Source organism: Xenopus tropicalis, chromosome 5 (assembly GCF_000004195.4).
Source record: "Xenopus tropicalis strain Nigerian chromosome 5, UCB_Xtro_10.0, whole genome shotgun sequence".
In the NCBI taxonomy this organism is placed as follows: domain Eukaryota; kingdom Metazoa; phylum Chordata; class Amphibia; order Anura; family Pipidae; genus Xenopus; species Xenopus tropicalis.
In genome coordinates, this window is record NC_030681.2 from 55,534,959 (window position 1) to 55,549,670 (window position 14,712).

At 36.8% G+C, this 14,712-nt stretch overlaps 1 protein-coding gene across 1 annotated transcript in view; it reads right to left on the bottom strand.

Moving 5' to 3' along the window:
• The window catches only part of rps6ka2 (ribosomal protein S6 kinase A2), a 95,462-nt gene extending 87,135 nt beyond the window's left edge, over positions 1–8,327 (bottom strand). Inside the window, exon 1 of the mRNA XM_002942350.5 lies at positions 8,031–8,327. Within this exon, the coding sequence (XP_002942396.3) occupies positions 8,031–8,132 (102 nt within the window). The 5' untranslated portion in view covers positions 8,133–8,327. The remainder of the gene's footprint in view (positions 1–8,030) is intronic.
• Positions 8,328–14,712: the final 6,385 nt, after the last annotated feature.

The following is a 14,712-nucleotide window of genomic DNA, read 5'->3' on the forward strand; positions in this document are numbered from 1 at the left end:
CTAAGTATAAAATATAAACGTCTCATATGTGAAAAATATTTATCAACAATCTTAAATACACTGTATACAGGTATGAGGTATGTTATCAAGAAAGCTCAGAATTACGGGGAGCAAATAAATCTATTTCCTTTTTCTCTGCAATAATAAAACAGTACCTTGTATTTGACCCTAGGAAAGCAGCATGAATCCATGTTGGTGGCAAACAATCCTGGTTTATTTAATGTTTTAATGATTTTAAGATAAGGTATGGACAAAATAAATTCTGGTAACTAATCCCAAAGAAAATCCCAATCCAAGAAAATCCCATTTACATGGGTTTATCCTATGGGCTAAATAAGGTATGGTGATCATAATTATAGAAAGATCCCTTATCCAGAAAAACCTAGGTCTCGAGTATTCCAGATAACAGATTCTATACCAGTATTTCTAAAAGTTTCACAAATCTTAACACATATTAAATTGTATTAAATTGTGATTACATTATGATTGTATTTAATTGTAATGTGAGTAAACTATTTTAAAGGAAAAAATCTTTTTAGTGTTTTATTGTGTTACTGGACCCCCTATAGTTACAAATATTGTCAAACAAAGCACATTGTTGCTTTGAGAAGCTCATTATGTTACATTTTCCATCAAACTAAATCAAATATTTCATGTTTCATACAGTTACAGTGGTAGTTTTCCAAGGCAGATTGAGGGGTGTTTTTCAGCAGACTCCCGCAGGTTTGATGACCCAGTTTCTTTTTTTAAAAATAGCTTGTTACACCACCGACAGATTTTTATAGGCCATTTAATGTATAGTGACCTGTGCCTTTTAAATAAGGAAAGTGACCCTTGGGAAGATTTCTATAAATAATAAAATATAATGGAAATGGGTTATCCCCATTTATTCCTGTCTTGAAAAGGGCTCCCACTCAGTCTATGCCAGTTTCTGATTCCTGAGGGAGGGTTACACACCTAGAAGCCTAATTAGGAAAGGCAAGGTTAAAGCTGTGTAACAAAACTGCTTAGAGGACAACATTTTAAGGACAAGAACTGTGCAGCATGAAAGACTCTGCTGGGTAATTGGATTCTGGACTGGCAGGAGGTACTTTTGCCATTTTGAAATACATTCAGCAAAAGCAGGAGTTTCTGTAAGTTCTTATATTTTTATACATATGTTGATCTATTATGAAAACAAGCTGCATCAGGCCTTAAAAACACAGTACACTGCATACTATCTGCTCTGCATACATTTATGTAGGAGTACACTGCATACTATCTGCTCTGCATACATTTATGTAGGAGTACACTGCATACTATCTGCTCTGCATACATTTATGTAGGAGTACACTGCATACTATCTGCTCTGCATACATTTATGTAGGAGTACACTGCATACTATCTGCTCTGCATACATTTATGTAGGAGTACACTGCATACTATCTGCTCTGCATACATTTATGTAGGAGTACACTGCTTTTTTTTACAACCTGAGGAGTGTAATGCAATTTTATTGCATATCTTTGCCTTTGTCTGCATTCATTCATGCTGATTGTTGGCTGTTATATTACATAGCAGTTTAAAAATCAGTACATTCTGAATCTGAATATAATAATGCATCAGCTACTATGGCAGATAAGGATGTTCTTTTTCCAGTACCACTCGGTCATATTAAAATTATAGCAGTATTTTTTAACATCGTTATATAAGGTTGTGGCTTCAAAGTTATATCTATTCGGCAAGCTGAGAAAAAGTTCTAGGCTATAATGATTATGTTACGTGCTATTATATCTCTAGCTTGGCAAACATCTAGCTTGCGCTCAGGATGTCAGTAAATAAAGCATAACTACTGGTAGATTGGATAGGGAACCCTAGAAAAAAATGTTTTTTAATTACTCCTGTTGGGATAGAATAGCTTGATCACTCAGACTCTCCTATTGATTTCTATACACATCACTCCTTTTGGGAATTTAAGGAGGATTGGGGGAAGGCGGGGAAGCCCCAGGCAACTGCAGAGATCTTTAATATTTATTGATTAGTTCAGCCATTATGTAGAACCTGCAGTAAAAGCTAACCACGGAGAATATTTTCTACTGAAACCCTTGGAAAACTGAATTTATTCAATTATTTTTATGGATATATATATATGTTTATATAAAGAAAACAACAAAAATAGCTGCACTTGCTTATTCCATAGAATAGCAAATAAACTTTATTTTTCTAGTATAAGAAATTTCAATTTGACCAACCTTTGTTCTTACTCAAATATTCTGTAAGTCTTATCAGATTGCTTGCTCCTCCCCTGGATTTTGTCTAGGACACCATTACTGAACTCCTAAACCCACCCAGAATGTTCTACATGAGGCTGTACCAATGTTTTGTAAAATGGAAGAATTGCCCCTGCTTTCTGTGAATCTATATAGCCCTTTATACACAGGTCAATTTGCAAAATGCAAAGAATGAGGTAAAATTTCCATGTTTTGTGGCAGGGGGTAAGGACATGGGCATCCTCTTCTATACCATTTAACTTTTACATTATTTAATAGATGCATTATAGACCACTATAGACTATAAGCCCTGTACTAAATGGTCAGCTGCTAAAATCAGATGTTAAATATGGGCCCTTATGTGCTGGTGCATGCCACATATTTCTATAAGCTCTAACCAAAAGATAAATCTTCAAGGGGGATTAAAGGGTGTAAATACCCCTATAAGTATTTCCAAAACCCAAGTACTGTCCAGATTATTAGTTTGTCAAGATTTCCTGCAAGTATGACACATCCTTGATGCATTTAGTTGTTCTGTAGAGTTTTTATCACTGGCATACACAGATACATTACTTTCAATGTTCTCCTCCAAGTCATTAATGAACAGATTAAATAAAGTCAACCCAATACAGAACCCTGCTGTACACCAATTATTTACTGTGAATTTCTTTTACACAGATGGCAAAACAGTAGGCAGCTATTTCTTCCTATGCTACAGCTTTAGATCTCTAAGCTACTGAGTGATACCAGGGGGTGGCTGTATAAAGACTGGTTGACATTTTAATAAGGGTCAGTTTTAATGACCTTAGTATGATGGACTAAACTGCTTGGCCAGGCATCCATGGAAAGAAAATGATGACAAATTGGATAAAACTTGTGAAACTTTATGAAAACAAGTTAAACTTTCAAATTGAAAGCTATTTACAGAAAAGCAGAATAATTTATTTTGTATATTTTTTCCTATATCACACTTTTTATGTTACAAAGTATTGTATTGGTACAATATTGTCATTATTTGTTAAGTATTAGTGTATTTAATACGTATTCATATTTAAACACACATACACATACACTGCAAACTAAAATAAACAAAGAACATTGGTAAAGTGTTAAAAATATAAATAGCAAATAACAACTAAATTAATTATGAACGCATTAAAATATTATGAGTGTCACATGGTAGATATTTATGTGAGAGCATAAACTGCTTGTGACATATCTCTGTGCTAATTGTAGAACCTTATTTCTGGCCACTCACACAAGACTTTTTTTGCTGGGAGATAGTCCAAGAAATTTCTATCTCCCGCCATGGTCTGATGATACACTTATTTCAACCACACATTTACACTACTCCAAAAAAATTATAGAAAATATCCTGTGGCTACAGTTAATGCATAAATCAGTTTTAAAAACAAGTACGGTAGTTTTTTGTTCTATAAAAAAACAAGACTATATGGCCTTATCTGATCATTTTTAAATATACATGAGAGATTCTGGAACAAATAACTCAGAGTTAATGATGAGCACATTTTTTCAGCAGACATGGGTTTGATGTAAAATTCCACATTTCACCATTGGCGATTTTTTTGCAAAACTGCAGAAAATTTCGCTGTGATGGAAATTTACTTGAGGAAAAAAGTCACACTCACGTCAAAAAAATTGAGGTTGTGTCAAAAAAGTTCTATGTGCTAAGGCAGTATGTTTTTACACTTGCACTTGAGATATTGTATACTGTAAATGCTAAGTTTGCTGAGGCACTAAATTTTTGCATTGGCACTTTATAACACATTTATGTGCAATATGGTAAATTGTATTTACAATTGTAATGCACTATACAGTATATCACATTTTGCATTTTAGATATGGCAAATGAGAAGTTTACTATTTTACACTAGCACTGGAAGTTATGGGTTTTTAATATATTTAGGTACAATATTGCAACGGATACTGCAATGTTAAAATTGGAAGCACTACAATTGCTGTTAATATATAGATACTGGAAATGTGAGGTGTACTAAGCTATTTTTACAATTGTATTTATGGTTGGTTAATAATAGCTGCTGAAAATGTTAAGCGTGGTAAGTACCAAGCTTTATTTTAGGTAATTTTAGGTAATAAGATTTTATTGTGATTATTGTACGTATTGTTATTGTCTTGTGTCAAGTGTTAATTGTTTAGTTTGTGGAGAAGGCATTCAGGTAAGGATTTCATTGTACTATGTACATTGTATTTTGTGTATATGACAATAAAGCTGAACTAAACTGAACAGTCTGTCTGGCATCATTTACAGTGTTCTCCATGAGAGTGACGGGTGTGCCTATTGTTCTGGTGCAACTGAACTGTGACGATTGATGCAGGGCACTAAGGAAACCCTGGAGCTACTGCTTGGTCTGGATCAGCATCAATAAAAGCAGCAGCGCTCAGTTGGGAATTAAAGTCAGGAAGGACTGTGTGGGACAAGGGGTACATTTTAATGCAAATACCTTTAATGAAGGTTGTTTTACATGCATGGACCACAACTGTACTTGTGGATGTACATGAGCCCTAAACTGAGGATGTTATTATGCATTGTCAAAGATATAATGACATCACAGCAACCTCATTGCAACATGATATCATTAACATTAAACAATCAAAAGATCACTCTTGTGGTGTCATGACCTGTAGGGACATAGCCATGCATGAGAAGATGCTGTCCATGTGTTTTCACATATGAAAAGTAAAAAAATAATGGAAAATACCTGAGTTCTGTGGCTACAGTTAATGCATAAATCAGTTTTAAAAACAAGCAGCAGCTCTCAAGCTGCGCACAGGCCTATGACTGCTTGCTAAACCAGTTCCCATGCAATTCACAGATATACATATAGCATAATACTAATATGTAATACATTTTTCAAGGATTGCAGTAGAAAGTTGTATTTATGATTAGTTGTTACTGCAAGCTTTACAGGTATAATGCAGAACTGATTAGTAAATTCACACCCTGCCTCCCCCTCAATCTCACCAACTCAGAGAAGCTGTGGTGATGGCTATAAAAATCAATGTGGATACCTAGGGGCCATTACTACCTTATCCCAATAGTTATTTGGATAAGAAAACATTTGTAGTATCCCATAGGGTGTGCTAGTTAATTAACTAAGAGTTGTACCCAATTTACTGGTCACTGGAGTAGGGTAATAAATTATTAAATATAAAAATACTGAATTCTTTCTAGAACTGAAGTATGAATAACACTTGTACTGGTGCTTTTAATTTTTTATAACTGATTTGCCCACATTAGAGACAGATCAGTAAAAACTTGCCATTGTTTCTGTAGGACAACCCTTTTTTAGTTCGACTTTAATCTTCTGCCTTTGTTTTATTTGTGGCTTGTCTATCAACTCTCGCCAAACCTATAGATTGTAAGCCACCCCTATGTGCAGCACTGCAGAGAATGCTGGCCCTGTAAAAATAAATGTAATAACACTAATAATAAGGATACTATATGATATATGATACTTCTACCAAGCAGGCTGTAATGACCATAACAGAATCTGCAGGAAATACCCAGTCACACTTGTTGATTCCATATCTAACGACATTGTGGAGGCTATTTTTAAGTTTTATGTTGCCCACATGCAAGATGTGTGGAACAAATGTTTTCATATATAAAATGCTTTTGATTACATTTACCAATTCTTTAAAATAATTGTTTTTTCTTGAATTAAAGAATAAGTATGGATTTTATTCATGTAGCTGCAAGTCTCCATTGTATCTTGCAGATTAACCATTTTTAACATTCAAATGTATCAGCACTTGCATTCAAAATTGCAAGCAGAACTTTAGATGTCCTTATCACAATATCAGATATTTAGGTCTCTACTACACAACTGTTACTGAGCACTAGTTACACACTAAAGAAGTTATGTAATAAACTGTAAAGTTTGTTACATGTCTAATTGCCTATAGCGACCAATCAGCATGTGGCATTTATTGGTCACCTGTTTTAATGGCGACATCTTATTGGTTGCTATGGGTTACTACACCTGGACAATTGCATTGCTATTGTCACCTTCTGTGCCTCCTTTCCTATTCCTATTAGTAACATTTACATCAAGTATAATTTTTACCAGATGGGACAGTATAAAGTAGCCAGGTTTTAACCCCTACGTCTTTCAGACATGCTACATGGACTGTAAATATTCAGACAAGTGTAGCAGAACTCCTATAAAGCACAGTAAATTAGCCATCCAAACTAAAATGGCTTTACTATCATTTAAGGGCCAGAGCTTGGGTGGTTGGGAAAAAACACCTAAAATTACTCCACAGTTACTTCTACAGCGGTTGCTTGCAAACACATATGCAATTGCTTTTCAGGTGATTGTCACTTGGAATTGTGACAGTCTATGTTACTAATTGGCAATCACTGAAGTGGTAGCACACACCTTTGTATGTGATTGCCACAGAAGTGCATGGATCAGTGGTGTACCTACTCTGCAAACTACTCCTACTACTACCTTCTTGCAAAAAAATTATTCAGAGGAGCCCAGCGCAGAGTAGCAAACTCACCCAGATGCATACAAAATTTCTCCTCAGTTTATTCTGTGCACCTGTGTCAAAACATATATGTGGATGATCAGTGAAATAGTGAAAGCTTTAATGTATTCTCTATTTCAGAACGATTTGCACAGGATTGTGCATCAGAGCATATTTAAATCCATTTTATAATCCTCTTTAATCATACTTGAAATGACAGCATACAGCTCCTGATCCCAGTGTTATATTTTCCACAGGATTTTGATGATTCTGCAAAAGATCAAATGCTACCATACAACCTTCTGTGCAATTATCTTCATGTTAACAACTCTGACAGAGTGAGAAACACACCTTTTTGCTCACTCCAAACTCTAACAACCAAAGCTAACAAAAACCTCCATTTTTTTAATTAATATTTTACTGCATCTTACAGAGGGATTAGCTAACCCTATGGCTTCTAAGCAGAAAATGTTATGTAATCTAAAATGAATTATATTTTGCATTTCCTTGGATTTATATCACAGCATAGCAACTTGATTTTTTTTACATTATTCTGCATTCAGATTGAGCTAAAATTGCTACAAATTAACAGCAATGTATAATTTCAGCTGTGGATATGCAGTATTATGAGCAAAACTGGTAAAACTTCCAAAGTGATTTTAAACTAGTAACATATTGCATTTGGTGATTATACAATTCATTGTTCTAGAACTCTAGGAAACTGCATATTTATTTTTAGCATCGGCCAATTTCAGCAAAGTATGGGCTATGTAATCAATGTAATTTCTTAGCTAAGAAGAGCTTCATTCGGGGAGTTGCCCTGGCCAAGGGCTATCCGTGTTTATCTCTCTTTATACTAAACCATTTAATGAGATTATGCTTTACACTCACCAAGCATGAACTCTGCACTGATGAACTCTAATTTAAACAGTATGCATTAAATGAAAAAGATAGATAGATAGATAGATAGATAGATAGATAGATAGATAGATAGATAGATAGACAGAGCTCAGTACTTTATTATAAAGAAAGCCATAGATAATTACCCCCAGCTTTCTGCCCCCTTAAAAAAATCTTAACCATTATTGCATCATAAGGAAATGCCAGAGTAAATTGCAGTTTTACAAGAAGAGTCTCCAGATGGGCACCATGCTCACATACAGTATGTGCCATACCATCAGCACATCCTGTTCAAATGGCAAGTGTGTTCTGCAAAGCACATGTGCTTACTCTCAATCTGTCTATTAATAGCAGCATGTACTGTACCTCGTATCTGTTGAAGCTTGAAGTCTTTGTCCTGGATTTCTTGTGCAAATACACAGAGAAGAATCTCCGAACAGTAAACTTCCTCACATTATTCAGTTCCATTTTTCAACGTGCTTTGTGCCAGTAGATGAGCTCCTTTATCTCCCTATTATATCCACAGAAAGGAATTCAGAAACAAGAAGTGGAACTCTTTACTGACATTATCCATCGAGGGTTTGAAGGAAGAATTGGGGTCATAGGGTCTGCAATAAGCCTTTAATGCATATCACCCTTTCCTTTCCTCTCTGTTTATGTCAATATTACAAGCTGAAACTCTTGTTTCTATTCCCTCCCCATGCTGTAGGGACACTATCCAATCAGGTTCACCTCCCTTCTCAGAATAAGCACTCACAGACTGCACGGCACTCACAGCCAGCAAGCTGGAAATAAATATTAAATGATCTCTTTAGACTACTTTCTTTTTTAAAAAAAAAAGAATCAGATCTCTTAAGTGCAAATATATTTTTGTATTTTTAGCCTTGCTAGATGCCAGCAATAAGATCTCAGACTCTCAGAATCAGATCTTCTGTTACTCACAAGATATAGATCATAACCCTGACCTGCCTATGCTATTTTGCTTTAGCCTAGTAAATATACATACATTGGAATTGAAATTGATATTGATGAGAGCTGAATACATTTTTGTCTAAAAAATTCAAATGTATTCTGTGCACGTGTGTAATGTTAAATTCACAGCATCATGTTTTTGTTTCCCAGCATCTGTTCTATATTGCATGCTTACATAAATTTATTTACTAGGGCCACATTTAGAGTGATGGCATCAGATACATTTAGTCGCCTGCGATAAATCTCCAGGTAGCAAAAACTCAGGAAATACCTTTGTATAGAAGTCAGTGTGAATCTCTGGCACTAACACATTTCAATTGCAGGAAAATGCAGGAGTGCGCATTTTCATATGCTTATGCACATTGAATGCTTTAGTGCTGGAGAACTTACATTGACTTCTTTATTTGGTTGTTCACACTGGTAGAGATTTAGGGGCAGATAATTAATGAAAAATTAATGAAAAAAAGCGTGAAGTGATGCTAAGTGATGAAAAAAGTTTTTTCTTTGGCCATGAGTGTGTTAATTAAAAGTTAAAAGCTAATTCTTCATTCCTTTTAACATATTTATATCTAATTTAACTCACATACATGGAACAGTAATGGTTTAATAATAATTTCAAATAACAACCATTTCCGCTTGGTGTTTTTAGCCGAACACCAAACGGTGGTCATTGGTTGTTAAAGATCGCTGTACCGAAAATAACATAATTGCTGGTTGGGTCTTCAACATTCTGTGACATGAAATAGTCATGCAGCACATTTATAAACATGTTTCCATTAAATGTTTCCATTGAACTGTGCCAATTAATTTCTGGGTTTTTAAAATTCCCCACCAGTGGCAGGCCTAGCTGACCAGCTGCCCTAGGCAACCCAACAGGCTACCTCGCTCCTGCACCCTCACCACCACCACACACACATGCGCAATAATGTTGCGGGGGTTGGGGGTGCAGGGAATGCTGCACAAGGAAGCAGGGACTATGGGTAGGCAGGACGCTGTCTGGCACCCCCCACCATTGTTGCCCTCTAGGCAAGAGACTCTTCTGCCTAACCCTAGTTCTGGTCCTGTCCCCCACTATTAAGATTTGCCCAAAACTTGCAGATTTTTCAGTGTACACCAAGAGCTGATTCCCTTCCTCTTTACTTGCATGACCCATTTTCTAGCAGAGACTATGCTTGGAAAAAATTACATTTTTTGTGGTTCCATTTTTTCATTGATGCAATTTTTTGCTTTGTTTTCAGTTTTTTTTATTTTCTTTTCTGCACCTATTTTATGTTCTGCTTTTTTAACTTTGTGTTCATTATGTTCCTTTCACCTTTGCTATCGACTTGTGACCAGCCATCAACATAGTGTGTATTCTTTCTTTCGGGGACTGCCTTTCACCTTCAAAGATATAACATATTGTACAGCGCTACAGAATATGTTGGCGCTTTATAAATAAATGATAATAATAATAAAGTAAAAGGCTTGGTGGGTGTGTCAAGCACCTAAGAAATAGCTCAAAATATATTTTTGTCTTTGATTTAATCCCAATTTACATGAAATCTTGAATCTATTTGGCAGTGTGCATGAAATTATTGTAGAATACAGAAACATTTTGAAGAAACCATTTAGACCAAAGAGTACATGTGATCACCCAAAACTGATTTATATTACTTGGTTGTAAATCCACAATGCAGGAAGGAATAAAAAGCCAGTGGTTCAGAAGAGATGGTTGACCAATACCCCAGTAAAGAGCACAACACATTTTTTACCCTTTGTCTTCACATCAGCTAACTGTTCCTGATGATGTGGAACATATGAACCAAACATTCAAAATGTTTGGTTCAATGCATCTTCTCACTTGTCTCACTAGTAAGTGTAACCCCTCCAAATGACACCCTGTGCACATATATACACATATCTAAATAAACCTATCAATACAGTCACATACTTTATATATACACATACTAAACTAACTGTAGATATTAGGAGCACAATAGCCTTGGATATTACGCTTGTCCTGAACGTCATTGAAACCACATTTAAAAAATCTGCCATCACAACATCACCCAGCAGGGCTTTCCACACCCTCACTATCCTCACCATAAAGAACCTTTTTTGCTACTTTGCCGGGTGTGTGGTCTTGGGCAGGAATGTGTTTGTGGAGTTCTTGCAGGTTCAGAAAACAGGTACAATAGAAATCTCTATGTTACATTTATCATTTGCCAGCACCGACAAGACGGTTAATTCAGGTGACCTGTACACATTGCACCCTCACTGGCTATTTTTTCTATGATTGGAACTGAGCACCATTAAGAAATGTGAAAGTATGCACCATGCCTAATCAGGGAGATGCCCACAATAATAAAGTTCAGTTTCTGCACTTTTTAGCCTCCTTTTCCAGGGTTCTAGTTGAGCTGATGGAGATGCTACACCTTTCAACTGGAACACCACCAGTTTATAGTAGACTTTTGCAGCAAATGCAAATTATAAATCAATTTATTTTATGAACATCACAACCATAAAAAGTGATTAACATTGTTTAATGCTTCTTTGTTAGAATTCTGAGGGATGACTTTTATTCAGCATGCTAACCATGATTAAAGCTTTGGAGTGACTGAAGTGGCCCACTTAAGCATTAGATTAAGCATAAATGTAATTGCTTCCATCTATAAATAAAGCCATGTCCTCTCCTTAATACTTCTTTATGATTTTTATAAAAAGATTTTTAATGATTACATTTAGTACTTATGTTTATGAAAAGAGATTTAATTTCAATCTAAATACAAACAACAATCAGACAAAAATGAGAAATTATTAACAATAGAAACTTTAGAGTATACAAGGTTTTGTTCACAAATCCCTTATATCATTTGCTTTTATCTCAGTTCCACCCAAAAATTCTCACCTCTCAAATCTGTTAAAAAAAAGTTATTGATCACTCTATTACTACTAGTTGTTATGAAACTAAACTGTAAACAACTTTTTTAATTATCATATCAAGAATTACATTTCTTCTTTTAGCAAACACATTTTTTCCTGTCATTAACTCACAAATACCATCTGCCTTGTGAGGCACATTCCAACTTTGAAAAAACATTTTCATATTACACATTCACTATGTTTTATTATTAGTACAGTGCGTGACATTTTCCTCATAAACTATGAACCTCTTACAATAGAACTACATTTCTTTGAAATATTTATTATACACTGCTTCCCTGATACACCATCTGTATAAAATACTGCTCTAAGCGTAATTGATCCATCATCAATAAGGGGCAGATTTATTATGCTGTGTAAAAAAAGGTGATAAAATTCATCACACATGGCTTCATGGTGGAAAAATTTAGTTTTTTTCTTCTGCCGGAACTTATGTAAAATAAGTTCAAATTTCATTTTACACAGCATAATAAATGGGCCCCTAAGTGTTTTCATTGCCATTCCCTTTGTATACAGGGCATATGTGCCTCTACTCCAATAAGTCCCCCCAAAATAGTGGGTAGAAGGGATGGCCCACATCAAATGACTTCCAGATGTTACGCACAACTCCCATTCAAAACAACCTTGCCAGAGCAAGTGGCAGCTAGTTGTGTACATGGGGGGGGGTCTTGTTTTTAACCCTTTGTATATTTCTGGGTTACAGGTTAATCAAATGATTAAGCACGGTAGTATATCCAAGTTTAAACTTCTGTTATAAGAAGAGGTGTCAGTTCACTTGTAATGGTCTATTTGCTTTCTTTAGAGACCACCTGACCAAAAATAATGCAGCTCTAATTGTAACAGGAAGATGTATGGAAGTAAAAGACAGAAATTTGACCACTGATTGGCTGATGTGACCTAGCATTTAGGTTAGGGTTGCCACCACAACAGTTGTTGTCAGGGAAGGAGAGGTGATGTCTGTGGGCATGGTAATGATGTTTAGTGGGTGTGCTTCTCGCATCAGGGGGCATGGCTATGACATAGTGACCGTTACTGGCTAATTGCGGTGTCATTCAGTGGGGGCTAATTTAGAAATCATGACAGGCTTTGACCCAGACACTCCTTACAAAAAACGGCTATCTGGGTCAATATATACTACAGGTATGGGACCCGTTATCCAGAATGCTCGGGACCAAGGGTATTCCGGATAAGGGGTCTTTCCGTAATTTGGATCTCCATACCTTAAGTCTACTAAAAAAATCAATAAAACATTAATTAAACCCAGTAGGATTGTTTTGCATCCAATAAGGATTAATTATTTCTTAGTTGGGATCAGTTACAAGGTACTGTTTTATTACTGCAGAGAAAAAGGAAATCAGTTTCAAAATTCTGAATTATTTTATTAAAGTGGAGTCTATGGGAGACAGGCTTTCCGTAATTCGGAGCTTTCTGGATAGCGGTTTTCCAGATAAGGGATCCCATACCTGTACTAGAAAAGTCTGTATTTATGAAAATTATTTATTTAGATGAAGCAGTGTTTTAAATTTGTGCTGTTTTATGTGACATATAATTTAACTGTTCTACTTGCAGTTACCTTAACAAAGCTTGTAAATGGGTGAAACAAAATATTGGTTTTATTAAGTAAATAGTTAAAGGGAACCTGTGTTTGTTAAGCAAAATTAACTTCACATACTATATAAATGATTTAAATCTTGTTTCCTTCAGTCTTGGGAATATACAATCACAGCTAGCAGGCAGCTGCCATTTTGTGGGCACTGTTATTAAGGCAAGCTTTGTATCACCCAAAATCTTTGTATGTGCCAGAATGGGGGACCTGATGCCCATGCACTGGCTACACAATTAGATGGTGAGGAAGTAGGGGGAATGTAAGTGCTGAATGGAAAGTTTAAGTAGTTGTCTGCAGGCAGAATATGATTGACAGCTGGGATTTTTAAATGCATTTGATTTTTAAATGCACAAGTACCTTACTAGGGTAGATAGAGAGGTAGAAAGTACTAGCTTGTTCTAGGAACAAGAGCAAGACATGCTAGCTAGTAAGGACAACTTGGGTCTCCATGAGGATTTTGGGGTAGTGCCCCAGTGATGATTGTACATTAGGTAAGGACTGCGAGTGTGTAGGTTTAGGGTAGCAGCCTTGAAGAAGGGCTGTAAAAAGACAGCTGAATGAAGCTTGGGCATTGAGGGTCCAGGGGTCCTAGAGGCTTCAGAGAAGGTTCACTGTGTGAAATGTGCATGTGCCTCATACTCGTGTAGCCCACTTTAGGCGGTGCTGCTACTTATGCCTCCAGTGGCTTACTTTTGGCGCTACAGGAGCCCTGAACCCCTGCTTACTATGGGGGAACAGGTACAATATTACTGGCATGCCTCCACCCAGGGTAGGTATAGGTAGAACTATAACTCCCCTCCCTGGGAAACTCTGTAATGTCCTCCTTGGACAGGGTCTCCCTGCAACTCCTGGTACCTTGCCCCTCCCTGGGGTAGCTGCTTACCAGGCAGTTGAGGATCCTCTGTATATGAATAGCCAAGACACCGGTTATGATGATGAACCAGATGAACTTGCTTTATTGAGAGCAGGCAGGACTTCCAGGGTACATTATATGCACATGTCAGGTTACCTTCTCCTTTACTTCTCTCAGAGGGCTACCCACGGTACTCTCGCCAGAAGACCCTCTCCTAGGGCCCTCCCCGGTACTCACGCCAGGCTGACCCTCCACAAGGACTCACCCCAGTACTCTCGCCCAGGTACCCTTGATTAGGAATCTCCCCTTATGGTCACCTAACTAATCACTACATGCCCTGAACTCCAGCCATGAGTGCTGGGGGGTCTTAACCCGCCTTACTCCTGGTGGGGCTACTTCTGCCTGTCTAAATATCCTGCTTGTCACTCCAAGAGCGACATATTACCAAAATCTCCTAACTAGAGCACAAGCCTGTTGAACACCTCTTCAACCTCTGGGGAGGTCCCAGGACTAAAACCTGATGAACATGGGAGTCATCCCCTTTTATATCCCAACACACCACCCAGTGGCTGCTGTCTGAACTGCAGGGAAACTCCCTTTTAGCACATAAATATCTAGGACCACCTTTAGGTGTCCAAATCCCACAGGGTCACCCTCTAGTGCCTGTCTAAATGGGAACCCACCTAGAGGGCCCA